At 40.9% G+C, this 14,416-nt stretch overlaps 1 protein-coding gene across 1 annotated transcript in view; it reads left to right on the top strand.

Annotated features, from left to right (window-relative positions):
* FAT3 (FAT atypical cadherin 3) overlaps positions 1-14,416 on the top strand; it is a 642,087-nt gene that overhangs the window by 298,196 nt on the left and 329,475 nt on the right. Inside the window, exon 5 of the mRNA XM_035722989.1 lies at positions 968-1,282. Within this exon, the coding sequence (XP_035578882.1) occupies positions 968-1,282 (315 nt within the window). The remainder of the gene's footprint in view (positions 1-967; positions 1,283-14,416) is intronic.

The following is a 14,416-nucleotide window of genomic DNA, read 5'->3' as shown; positions in this document are numbered from 1 at the left end:
AGAGATTTTATAAGCTAAGCCCAAGTTTTCCCACCCCAGTGAAAGTGCTTAAGAGCTCCTGTAGCAAGTTTCTGTAGCCTGGGTTGTTTTGGGTGAGTGCTGTGAAGATATTCTAGGCCACTATGTTTTCTCTCTGGCTTTTCTGGGGCACATCAGATTTCTTGGTTGGCACTTTTTCGACCATGAAATGTGAAGGGTGAAGGGAGGAGATCAGGCATTTTTCTGCTCCTAATTTAAAATGATTGTCCACAAGTAGCTCTCAGAGTGGCTCAGAATTTATTTAGAGCCCTCTGTAGGGTTCTTGATGGGGTAAAGATCATTCAGAAAGCATGTGGGTATGGCTTCTTCTCTCATTCTTTTGGAAAAACTGTGACATTGGATTTTTAGGGAAACAGTGTGAAAGAAGCTTACATCTTTGCATGCAAAACATTATCCATCCTAACTGGCAAAAGAACGTTTGAAAGTCTTTTTCATTTTTTTGAATGAACAGATAAAATAATTTGCCCTGGGAGAGCTTTCTATTGTATAGGAAATGAACTCAATATCAGGTCAAATGGAGATACTGACCTGACATTGCCCTGATTTCCCATGCATCTCGGGAAGTGTTTTGACCTCTGGCCTACTCTCTTCCCTTTGCTCCCTATTGTCTTTTCTGTGTGTGTGTGTCTGTGTGTGTGTGTCTGTGCGCATGTGTATGTGTATGCGTATTGAGGTATGTCTTTTTCCCCAAATTCAAATAAAGTAGTTGTGAATGTAATTATACTTCTCAAATGGTAGGAGAGCTATTTAATATGGTTTTGCAGAAAATAATTTTCTTACATAAAGAGAAACATCTTAATTGCATTTGTATTAAGGATTTTTTTTACATGCTGAGATTACTTAGCGCAACCCCCCTGAATTACAGACAATTTACTTAATGTCTTCCAGTTTTGCTGTAGCAGTCATGTTCTCTCTTCTTTTCTTTTAGGAGTCATCTCTACTGCAGACATTCTTGATCGAGAGACAACAGGGTCCTATTGGCTGACCGTGTACGCCACAGACCGGGGCGTCGTTCCACTTTATTCCACTATTGAGGTCTACATTGAAATTGAAGATGTGAATGACAATGCCCCCCTGACCTCGGAACCTATTTATTACCCTGTTGTCATGGAAAACTCTCCAAAGGATGTATCTGTCATTCAGATCCAGGCTGAGGATCCCGACTCCATTTCTAATGAGAAACTGACATACAGGATTACAAGTGGGAATCCCCAGAATTTTTTTGCCATCAATACCAAAACAGGTAAGGGAATGCTTATAAGACTTTTTTTTCCCATTGTTTGTCCAGCTTTTAAATCCATCAGTCTGACACTTGCTTATTTATATCATTTTATTTTCCCCCTGACTTATTTTATGGTGTGAAGGACAACGTTCTTTTTTCTTTTTTCTCTGGGGGTAGTTTCTGAAAAGGTGAGCATTCTACGTGGTATGTTCTAGTTGGTATGTTTTAACTTTAGCTGAACCAAGGTGGAGTGATCTAATAGAAATTAGAGGTTTTCACAGAAAGCTTTAGATTTGCTTTCCTCGTAATAATAAAAAGTGGTTCCCAGGCCACTCAGAAGGCCACGTGCCCCCTTTGTCCTTCTTGGGAGGGAGTAACCTGCCAATGTTGGGTTCTGTGGGTAAGATGGCTTTGTGACACCTGTACTTCTGGGAGCTTCTCCTTTGCTTGACCTTCATCTAGCTTGTTGTAAATGATCTCCTTTAAACCTTAAATTTAAGTCCCAGATTTTTTGTGATTCCTGTCGTACCCTTGAGTGTAGTGTCAGTGTTTAGAAGAACTTCCAGTGTTTCGATTTTTACATAACATGTACCACCTTTAAATTTTCAGGTCTTTTGCTTAAAAAAAATTTCTAGAGACTGTACTGACAATTTGTTGGCTAAGGCTCAGGAGGGGCAGGTGTGGAGTTTGGTGGGATGCATTCTGAGAGAAGTACATACACTGGGAAGGTCTCAGAGGTTCCTTGCTTTCTTGTGATTTGCCTTGTTTAGATCTAAACAAGAAAGTCAATGAGAGTGAGAGTGGTGGTGGATAGAGTTTGAATTAATTGAAAGTTAGAAGAATGCAAAGAAGATACTATTGCTGTTTCACCCCAGGCAAGTGAATTGACAGTGGTCAAAGTTAGGCTAGTTGGTATTTGCTGGTGTGGACATACTCAGTTTTCCTAACAAACTATGTGGTGGAGTTGATAGTTATTTCTCCTGCCTGTGTTTGCTAAAGAGGAAACATACAGCCGACCCCATGGATTTTTATAAATGTCAGATTCCCATGAACATACTTTGGAGAGAATGCCGTGTTTTTTTGGAAATAATTGATTTTCTCTAATTATAAGTGGGTCAGTCATCTTGTTAGGCAGAGTCTCACATGCTAACAGTGTTGAATCGGGATTTCACTTGCATTTCATTATTAGACAAAGAGTGGTCGTCTTCTATCACTGTCTGACTGAAACCTGCTGGAATTTGAAAGAGAAGACTCAGAGATTTGGAGGCTAGCTCAACCTTTCAGAGCCGTGTTAAGTAGGGGAAACTGCTCAAGGACCTGAGGGTCCCCTCAGCTGTGCTAGAAAGCTCCTCCTGATACACTTTCTCACTGGAGCTGAGGGCTCTGTGGAATATGGTGACATATGAATTCAGATACTTTAGAAAGGAGAGAGAGAGAGAGAGGACGAAGACAAAAAAAAATGTCACAGTAAAGAAGTTGAGGGCACAAATATCTTCACATTTCACAGCCCCTGTGGAATATGAAACACCCCCAGTCACCTTCAGCCTTCCTTCTAATTCCATTGCCACTTAAGTCATTCAGAATGAGCCCACCACCCTCTTTTTGAGAAGTTAAAAGACACTGCAGAAGGGCAGTTTCAACTCCTTTCTCCTTTGATGACTGAAAATATTTTAGAATAAAGTCACAGGGAAGGATTTGGGTTGGATGTGAAGAACGTTGGCTGTACCTTATGTGCAGAAAAGAACATGTAACTAAAGCTGTCTTTTATGCAGATCTTAGAAGCTTGCGTGAATTTTCTGAAACTCTTATACTGTCACAATTTAGCCTATAATACATAAGAAGAGCCTTAATTATATTTATAATTTCTCTGTCCTTGCCATAGATTTTAAAAAACCATTTGTGTCAGGAACAGTATTTTAGACTCACTTTTCTAATTATCTAAAAGAAATACAGAGCATTACTTTTTAATTCTCAAGCACATGGTAAGAAAACACTGGATTTTATTGATTCACTTATTCACTCACCAAACACTTATTATTGTGCCTACTAGTTTCCAAACAAAATCTAGTAACAGTTATAAACTTAAGATACGGTCCAAACCTTCCTGGGACCCAAAGGTACATGAAATTAACAAAATAACTCATGTTTATTACACAGTGAAAAAGTAGAATAATTGATTAGGGTGGGGGAATTTCACTCAACATGGCCTTGGTGAGAGTGATGGTCAGGGAGTGCTTCATGGAGGAGGGTAATATTTGGGGTTAGAAGTCCTGGTTTTTAAGTCCCTGTGCTGCACTTCCTTGCTGGGAAACATCACTGACCACACCAGGGGGAAACACCAAATCAGACACTCCTGATCTCACCAGCTTTTGCGAACTTGGGAAAATTATGGGAACCTCTCTGAAATTTGTTTTTACCGAGCAAGGATTGTTGCAAGGAATATAGGAGTCCTCTGTGAAATGCTTAGCACAGTGTCTGGGACACTGAAACCACAACAAAAGGCAATACCCCATCCTGACTGTCTTACCTCTGATTACAGACACATCATTCACTCTGTTTGGACCTCAGGTTCTTATCTGTAGAATGAAAATGACGTTGCTTACTTCACAGGGGGGTTACTCATGAAGACTGAAAGTCGTGATGTGTTTGAAAGTGGTTGGTAAACTACAGAGCTCTGTAAGAATCATGTTATCACTCTAGTTCTTTCTATGGAGATTCACAGAACCGCAAGCCTGGGGTAATTCTTTTGAAGCTTGTTGCTCTAATATAATGCTGCCTATGGAACAATCTTTACCCAACTCTACAAACTCTCTACAGGGACACTTTACGCTTTAGCATTTCTTTCTGTCTTTCTAAAGCCATTTGTCTGAAATAGTTAAGTTAATGTAACATTTTTTAGTAATGAAGTGGGAGATGCACCCAACCAGTATATTTATTAAAGATCTTTGCTTTAGATTTTTTTCAACCAGATGTAGATTCTAATAAACTGACCTTTCATTACTTCCTTTGTGGTAGAGTTGAAATTTAAAGAGTTTTGCCTTGTTTTGGCAATGTGCTCCATCATAAATAAGATTTAAATGATTAATGCATGCTCAAATAATGTCAATGCTTATGGCCCACAGCTTGCAGCAGATAATAGATGTCCCAGACCCAAGAAGGGAGAGAAATTTCTCTGTTGAACAGTGTTCCCTACCCAAAATGCCATTTTTTTTTCCTACCAGACCTAAAACCACATAAAATCAAAAGTCTGGGTACCTTCTTCAGTAATTTCTGTGGCTTAAGAGTAAAAACAAAAACTGTACCTCTGAGGTCCTTTCTGACCTGTGCAGAGAACCCTTGATTAACTCCAGGCTGAGCAGTTAAACTCAACCCAGTGCAGCATCTTTGTGTACGTCTGCCTCAGCTTGTGAGTAACAGGAGCACTACCAACGCGTTCTGAGCTGGAGTCACCCAACAGGCTGCCCTCTTTGGGTGACCAGGTACTCAAATGTTTGCTTCCAGACCTTGTCACAAAATCCAAGCTGCCCATGGACTAGTCATCCAGGCTCAATTGGGGAACAGGTGTGAGAAGTTCCTCTGGGGTTTTAGAATGTTTGTTTTAGCTGTATCTATAGTATGGAAACCACTTAGCAGAGTGCAAGCACACCGGCATTTAGTAGAGCACTCAGTAGATGTTAGCTGTTGTTGTTACTATTATTAATCATCCTGTATTCCTCCCTAGAATAAAGTTTATGTAAGTTGCATGCATAGTCTTCACAGCACTGTCTTTGAGGAAGGTGTACTTGAAAGGCAGGAACGTTTTTCCTCACTACATGGGGTATAGCACTGGAACCTTCCATTCAGGTTTATAAAGTGTATTATGCACTATTGTCTCCCGCTGCTGTTTTAGATCCCAGGTGTTGTGGGATGGCAGATATAACAGAGTCATGAGATCATTTCTGATTCAGGGAATTTATTCTCCTGGGAAAAATAGCACCGTCACACAATACAATGTAAGGCAGCTTATAAGAAATAAATGGTCAGGGGCACCTGGGTGGCTCAGTCGTTAAGCGCCTGCCTTAGGCTCAGGTCATGATCCCAGGGTCCTGGGATCGAGCCCCGCATCGGGCTCCCTGCTCCGTGGGAAGCCTGCTTCTCCCTCTCCCACTCCCCCTGCTTGTTTCCTCTCTCGCTGTGTCTCTCTCCGTCAAATAAATAAATAAATAAAATCTTAAAAAAAAAACAAAGAAATCGTCAAACTCTGTGGAGTTTGTGAACAGGGTAACATGTCAGAGAGGGGCTGGGGCAAGGACTCCCCAGATCTGAAGTGGGCCCTGAAGAATGGATCCATCTGCAGAGAGAGAAAGAGAGCCAGAAAACTACCCAGGGAATATAAACAAGTTAAGCTGACCTTGAAAGCCCATCTGCTGCTACTTAAGCTAGTTTGAGAGGCATTATACCATTAGAAAAGGAATTTTTAAAAGACTCATAAATGTCTGGAGTGTTGTAAGATATTAGAAGTAACAAATATGTGTATCTCTTCTCTCTCTCTCTCTCTCTCTCTCTCTTTTTTTTGGGTTTAGTGATATTTGGATTTTTAAAAGCCTTGGGTTGTATCTCTTCCTTTTGAGAGGCCAATACTTTCAGAGGGAAAAAAACATACATAAGAAAGACCCCTCTATGTTTTCCTTTGCTTCTATTAAATATACAACCAAGATTGGCATATGCTGCCTTGAGAGCCTGTGTCTGTGAAAGTAATCCTTGCTTCCTCCCGATCTTCTGCTGGTCGATTATCTACGGCGTAGACTTTCTGATTTCTTTCCTGCGATTGTGACGTCTCCTTTTGACCCATGCTTTGGTCACTGGCATCTCCACCTGTGTTTGAGTGGTGATGAAGCCCAACTTTCTTTTACTTTCTGTGAGCATCTTGGGATAAACCTGACCAAAAGATGCTTTATGTGTGGGTAGACCAGCTGCCCTGTCCACCAGGTGGGTAGAGAGGCAGAGATCTTCTTCAAACGTGTGTCTGCTGCAGGGACACCTCAAATTCTACCTTCATCCAGTGGTATCTTTGGATTTAGGCATTTTTTTCCCTATTAAAATTGGAGGGGTAGCTTATTAGACACTGGGTGTCTTCTGTTTTTAAATCAACTCCAGATACTACTAGCGTGCTTTTTGGTGTATGTATAAGACATAGTGGGTAAGTCAGCAGGCGGGGTAACAGAGGGAAAAGTCAAGACCACATTTCAGCATGATCACCTGGTGATCTGTTAGGCTGCAGATCGCTGAGGGGCAGCCTGATGACTTGCATTTCCAGCAAGTTCCCGGGGGGGGGGGGGGGGCTGATGTTGCTTCCCTAGAGAGCCTCATTAGCAAGACTCTAGACTTTAGTACCCACAAGAAACAGAAGAGGGAGATAACGCGGTGCTGAGACACAAACCTGAGGACAAGGTAGCCCACCTTACAATTTATCCAAACACTCTTGCCTCACAATGCGGGAGTTTTGAGGTGTGACTATGAATTCAAAGTGCTCTCTTTTACCCACCCCCAAAACCAGCTCTCATAACCTTGCTTATACTTTGTGTTTTATGAAGTGGAGACAAATGAAAATCCAGTCTTTTCAATCATCCATGAGGAAAACATCACTGATTCCAAAGACTTGTGGTTAATAAAAATCTGGTTTATATAATGTTTGGATGCCCTTGTATTATTTCCAAATATATAGAATGAAGCAGAAGTTGTTACTAAGTGGAGGTCAGACCTATTTAATGAATAAACAAACATTTGATATTAGTATGTCATTATAAAAAAGGGTTAGTTTGTAAGATAGTGGTCAGTAACCTAATCCTTATGTTGATGCACAGCCCTGTTTGGTGGTAATTTGCTTAGGAAACTACCTTTTACTGGAAACCAGAAGGAAATCTTGTTTTATGTATAAAACCAGAGATTAAAAAGAAAAAAACACACAAGGTGAGGGTACAAATATTGGTGCTTTTTCTTCAGCGTGCACACTGTGTAAATCTCTTGTTACTGTCTCTTTTTCCCTATTCCTTCCTAATGGAAAACTAAATTCTCCTGAATGGGTAGAAGTGGCCACTAGATGATGAGTTGATATTCTTAAGTACAGGCACAAAGCAGATAATGTAGCGAATGAGTATGTATGAAACTGTAAATCACCCTCGCTCCTTCTTTCAGCCATGAAAGGAGGCCTTGTCCTATAGAACGTTAAATTGTGTTCATTTAATCCAACAAGTCCAGTAGAACAAATCGGGCTCATGCAGATTTATCACAGGGGGGTTATTTAAATTCAGCAGTGACCTTTGCATCCCTGTGAATGTGCTCCAAATGAACAAGGACAAAGGGAACTTTTCTGCACTGTCATTATGTTCCCTGGGAGGCTGTGGGTTTCCCCATTTGATCAACTCACCACTATAGGCTGGAGGGATGGGGGTGGGGTCCTGAGGGGGCAGAGGGCTTGGTCAGGGCTGGCCATAGCAAGGGAAAAGAATATTCTCTTTCCCGTTGTGGACTGTGCCTCTCTTTCCTGTGGCTCGATTTTGTCTGCATGCTGGTTATGATTATAAGTGCTAATTTCAGAGTTTCTCAACTTCGGTACTATCAACATTTTGAACTGGACAAGTCTCATGTGGGGGCTGCCCTATGCATTAACTGAGTAGGACAAGAGTATGACAGTCAAAATACCTCCTGGCATTGTTGAATGCCTCCTGGGGGTAAAATTATCCCCGTTGAGAACCAATGAATGAATATGGAACATTTTGTAGGACTCTTTTCCATATGGCCCTTACCAAAGCATCCTGTACAAAGTGAATGGTTATGAAGGTGTGATGGCATAGTTAACCCCCCAAAAAAGTGTGTGCATCTATACCTATACCTACATATAGATATATATGCATACATATGGATCATCAATAATAAAATGAAATAAAATTAAAATGGGAAGAAATCTAGAGCTGCCACTTACTTCCCTCAGACTCCAGGTTCTTTGTATTTTAAAGGCTCTGCAAATACTTGAAATCAAATCCATTAGGAAAAGAAGAACAAAATAATAACAAAACTTCAAACAGAATGAGTGTGGATAAAGTTATCCTTTTCTCTACTTTTAGCATTTGGAGAGGATTTGGCTGTAACAGAATTGTCATCAGAGTCAGTTTTGAACAGCATTCTTCAGAAGATGGCATGGAGAGATTATTTTGAGGGTTCCTGGGTTTATTCCCTTGAAATGCTTACACAGCTCCAAATCCTGTTTCTGCTTAATGTCAGCCTTCTGATGGATAAATACGGGGATTGTTCCTTTCCTGGGATAAAGGTGGATGAAAAAGGAAAAAAAAATCCTTTTGACCTCCACTGAGGATTCTGTAGTCATGTACTTAGATGAAGGCTCTCTGAGGTCTTTGGCATCCCTAATAAGATGCAGTGTTCACTCACAAGCCCCAGCCGATTGGCAGATTTGTGGGGACTTAGACCGGTGGCCCAGCTCACCATTTTTAGATACAACATAGGATTAGAAAGACGTAGCTCAGTGGGAACTGGTGCCTCCATCAGTTATAGGAAGGAAATCTTTGAAACCCCCCAAATTAAGTCAAGTTACAATGTACAGGATTGCTAGTTGGGCAACAGTATGTGTTTCTACCCATTTATGAGATTCAGATCTTTGCGTCAATACAACTGTTACTTGAAAAAGGATTTTATAAAACCGAATGACAGGAATGGGGAACTTTCGCAAAAGGGAGAGAAGACTGAGTGGGCACCCCTGGAGGAAAGAGGATGATGCCGAGCCCAGCTGTGTCAGTGGCTCAGAGATGTCTCCCAAGGGGCGGGGCTCTGGTCATTCAGTGTGGCTGGTGCTCAGCCTTCCGTGCTGCTCCCGCTTCCTGCTAACCCCTGGAGGAGGGGTGGAGAGGAGAGGTGGTGCTCCTAGATATCCAGCCTGCCCCTGGGGCTCAGTTGCTGGTATAGCCGCTGCTGAAGATTACTGAGAATTATTTAGGAGGGTGTAAATAAAGCAGTTGATGGAGTTGTGTGTGTGTGTGTGTGTTTGTGTGTATACATATATGTATTAAGAGATTGATTAAGGTCATAAATTTCTCTTTTATTTCTTCTATCTGGGCATTAATCCCACAGCACTAATTTATTGCATTGGTTTATTACTTTCTTCTGTTCTGAGAGCAAGAGTGAATTTTAATTGAAACCACGCTTGCTTCTCTACGTTCTTCCCCGCCATTATTAGGGAGAATCCTGGGTACTGCCTGGTTCTGTGCCTTTCTCTCCCACGTAAGACAGGAAGGTGGGACGAGGAACCTTCTGCCAGAGCATGGGGCTGCTCTGTGCCCCAGCCTGCTGGTGTTTTCTCCTGTAGCTTGCACTGCAATCCGGGAAAGAAACTGGGCTCTGGGCTCCTAGGCAATTTGCCAGGGTCACCCAGCTGGTCGGCATAGAGCTAGGGTTTGTCTGATTAGTGATCCCTAATGCTAAAGACAAAGGCTATCTAATTTGAAAAAATGGGAGCAAATTCAATAAACACTTTAATGAGCCTGGAACTTTGGATCTGGGAAATTTTTCAGATGATTGTGTGCACATTGTCAAAACAGGTGTATTACGGGTTGAATTGTGCCCCCACCCCCAGAAGATGTTGAAGTCCTATTTCCCCTGTGCTCATGAATGGGATCTTATTTAGAAACAAGGTCTTTGCAGATGTAATCAAGTTAAAATTCAGTCATACTGGATTAGGGTGGACCCTAATTCAGTACCTAGTGTCCTTATTAGGAGAGGGAAGTCTGGACACAGAGACACTAATACAGAAGGCAGCCATGTGAAGATGGAGACATAGGAGTAATGACACCACAAACCAAGTGATGCCGAGGACTGCCAGCAACCACTGGGAACTAGGAGAAGACAAGGCCTAGAACCTTCAGAGGGAGCGTGACCCTGACTACACCCTAATTTTGGACTTCTAGCTTCCAGAGCTATAGGTGAATAAATCTCTACTGTTTAAAGCTATCCAGTTTGTGATACTTTGTTACAGCAGCCCTAGGAATCTACTATAAGGTGCTGTCTTGGGGTACAGATGGGAAGATTGAGCTCTCCTAGGTAGTGTGCAGAGCCAAAGGTCACTGAGCCCTAGTGCAGTGCTCTGCTTACTAGACCAACTATTAAGACTTCTAGCAATTTTTATGCTAATCAAGCCTGGCTTTAGTTAGATAGTTTTTCATTTATTTTGCAGTACTTGTGATCTCGTTCAGTTTATTTATTTGGGTAGTTCGGAAAGGGATAGGGGTTTTGATGAGAGACTGGTGTGACATTACATCACTCTAAGCATTTCAGGACTTCCAGAAGATCATCCTCTAATGGTGCTGTCTTGCTCCTCAGGCCCCGTGGGACCACCTGGAAGTTGCTGTTGACTGGCATTCGGTGTCCCTCACAAATTGGATCTCATTGGTCTTACTTGTTTTGTCATTTCTCAGTCTTTTAAAGCTGATTCTCTGGAAGCACGGTTCTTTCAAAGTACTGAAAATTTCTATATGCAAATTTACTACTAGATGAAATGTAGTCTCACCATTAACCTTGAGAGCCTAAAGTCCAGTTTTGGTATTGTTACTACTTTATATTCTGGTCTTGTCATTTTCTGTCATCTTTGTAAGACTTCGTTCCTAGCTTCTTGACATTCTTACAAAAAGGTATACGTGTTCCAGAAATCTATAAATTTTATTCACCTAGAGGTAGGTTATTCTAGGAAATCACATGGAACTCTAACAAAATTCCAAAACCAACATGCAGTAAGTTATTGATAGCAGTCTTATTATGTTGGAGCAAACTGACAGATGTTTGTTGAGCACTTCGCCATGCATAGTCATAGTTAGGCTTTACAATACTGCTGGGGAGGAGAGAAGCTACGTGGAGTGGTGCTCAAGAGTCTGAACACTAGAATCAGGTGTCTTTGCATCTGAATCCCAGCTTGACCACTTCTTAGCAATGTGATATTGAGCGCATTATATAGCCTCTTGGAGCTTCAGTTTCCTGCTCTGTGAAAATGGAAGTAATTATAGTAAGTAATGAATTGGCTTGCCACCAAGATTAAATGAGTTAGTATATGTAAAGAAGTATAAAAAGTACTCAGCATGTAGTAAGCTCTCAATAAACGTTAAATGATGTTTTCACGCATAGAGTTTTTTAACTAAGTCGGGATCCACATTGTATGATTAAGGCCTGAGGCAGTTGGTGTTTTCAAAGTACAAATAAGTATAACACTTTACCTATAGATTCATTAAGTTGTTGTCTTATGAGACTGTGTCTCTCTGCCCTGTTGACTTCCCTATATGTGACTATCTAAGTTGTGGCTGAAAAGTGGACTGCGATGAGGGGGGCTTCTCTTAGGCTCCTAGAAGCCTCTCTCCCTATTTTAGATATGTCTACTTTCCAAGAATAAAATAGCAAGATGCCTTGGAAAGAGCACTAATAGCAGTGGTTGGGTTATCCAGATTTTTGCCCAGCTCCTGCCACTAACTCCTCTTATAACAAGTTTACTTCCTTTCTAGAGGCTTCGGAATCCTCACCTATAAATCAAAGAGTTGGAACAAGAGTCAAAAGCATCAATACCTGACTCACGTGCTGAATCAGTTTTTTCCCATCATGGAGACATCATTAATCGATGATAACAGTCTTTCGTATTATGCCCACACTTAGCATCCATTTCAACCTAACATCGATGTGGAGCTAGTATGAGAAAGGATATTTATTTGCTGTTGAGGGCCCTGAAACCGTCTCTACCTCTGACTAAGTCCTGGAGTCTATCGAGGACCCTGGCTCTGTAGAGAAGGAAAGGGGGTGCTAATTGGAGAGACTGTGTAGAAATAATTACCTAGGACTTGGTGACCCTGAGAACTTGAGAGGTGAAGACAGTCTTCACAGAGAAGATACTCTGTTGTAAGTAACTTTGAAGATATCTCACCACCCTCCAACATCATCATTTTGAGCATTAAAACCCTCAATCCTTCCTTCCTTGATACCAGGATCAAGATTCTGTCTTCCAAGAATTTGTTGTCGGGATTCAGAGATAATCTCTGGCTATGGTGGACTTGAGAACTGTAGGTGAATGTTTGTGTCCCTCCAAAATTCATGTTGAAACCAAATCCCCAACGTGATGGTATTTGAATGTGGGGCCTTTGGGAAATCATTAAGTCATGAGGGTGGAGCCCTGCCCTCAGGATAGGCTTGACCTAGTCTCATAATAGGTCAATGTAAAAGAGACTTCAGAGAGATTCCTCTCCCTTTCTGTCCCACAAGGACACGGTTGGAAGATGCAGTCTTCAACCAAGGAAGTGGGCCTTCACTAGACACCGAATCTGCTGGCATCTTGACCTTGGGCTTCCAGACTCCAGAGCTAGGAGAAATAAATGTCTGTTGCTTACGAGCCACCCAGTCTATGGTATTTTGTTATAAGAGCCTGAATGGACTAAGACAGTGGCTGTGTGCATGAAATAGCTGAGATACAGACAGACAGACCAGCTCTGATGGGCTTGATCCTTCAGACTTTCCAATGGCTGGTTCTGGCATCAGTGAAACCCAGCTGTGCTCTTTGCTCTTTGCACTACAAGGTGCTCTAACATACCTTGTGGTAATAACACATAACTTTGTTATCAAAGCTTGAAATGGGCTTCTCTTTATGCAAAGAAAGGGCCAGTAAGAAGCTGTTGCTGTAAAAAGCCAGTCAGGAGAGAGGCTCGGAAGGAAGAAATGTTCTCTGATCATGGTTGCTGCAGAAAGGTTGAAAACTACAAGAGGCCTGTAGATTAGGTCATTGGAGGGGAGATCAGTGAACGGTATTTGTCTTTATAAGTCATGTTATTGCTGGGAGTTTTCATCTACATTAACTTGAACGTTGACCATCACTTTTTCTCTTTCATTTATGAAATTCTGTGGGTCATAACCTAAAATCTATGTGGTCTCCAGCACGTGCTGGGATTAAGCCCTGTCTCTCTTTATGAATACTTCTTAGATAGATATGTTTTAAATTTTATCTACAGGATTCCATAGGAAAATTGGCCAACAATTCTGTTAAAGGTGAATTATACTATTTTCGACAACTCTGCTTATCCTTAACCTATTGAACAAGTTGTGCATGATAACCACCTGTCCTCTAGGAATTCACTCTGTGAAATTCACTCAGTACATCCATCAGAAGCATGGATTACTTCTGGGTTGGTGCTCCATATCATTCACATACCAACCGTATGGCAGTGGACAGGGTTTTAACTTCTTATGGCTTGGGGTTCCCCATCAGTAAAATGGGGATACTAACTGTTTTATAAAGCATTTAGCTTAGCCTTGTCCATATGAAGTGTTCAACACATATTAACTACTGTAGTTATTAATATTAACTATTAGAGTTAATATTAAATACATTCAACATTCTTGCCTTTCAATGGAATTTGCTTTCTTGAAAATTGATGAAGATTAAATGTGTTGAAAGTCTCAGATATATATTACATGTTTATGTTTCATGAGTGCCTACTGTATACCAGGTACTGTGCTAAGCAGAGAACGTCCAGGGCTGATAACACAAGGACCCTACCCTTTAATATCTCATAGTCCAGAATTATGTCACCATCAACTGTTATTTATTGCTATTGTCACACAGCTTTAAAATGAAGAGATTAAGTAAATAATATTAAGGTTCTTTATGGGACTTTTTTCTGGCAATAATAAATGGTTATAATATTTATTGGTTGTTTTAGGAAGGAAAACATCTGAGAACATGAGCAAGGAGATGTAAAATAAATCCATCACATTAGAAACAGACTATTACAAGCCGACCTTTGCCAGTGCACCATTTTTAAATATGGTGCCATTGCAGTTAAGCAAGACAAATCCAATTTTACCTCCTACCACTTAAGTTAATTTCTCTTCTCTGTAAAATTTCCCATTTTATAAAGACATACTTCATCTTCGCTATGTACATACTAAATTGTTCATTTTTTACTTAGTTATATTGTTTTCTGTCATAGTGAGAAATGCTTTCCTTTTGAAGAAATGATGTTCATGCACGGGAAATAGGGATATTTATTAAAATGGTTTATTACAAAACTAGATTTAGACATATTTCTATAATTTTTGTATTTAAGTAGTTTTAGTGCCCAATGAAATGACTTTCAGTGTAAT

Source organism: Zalophus californianus, chromosome 11 (assembly GCF_009762305.2).
Source record: "Zalophus californianus isolate mZalCal1 chromosome 11, mZalCal1.pri.v2, whole genome shotgun sequence".
Taxonomy (NCBI): Eukaryota; Metazoa; Chordata; class Mammalia; order Carnivora; family Otariidae; genus Zalophus; species Zalophus californianus.
This window is presented reverse-complemented; position numbering and strand designations above follow the sequence as displayed.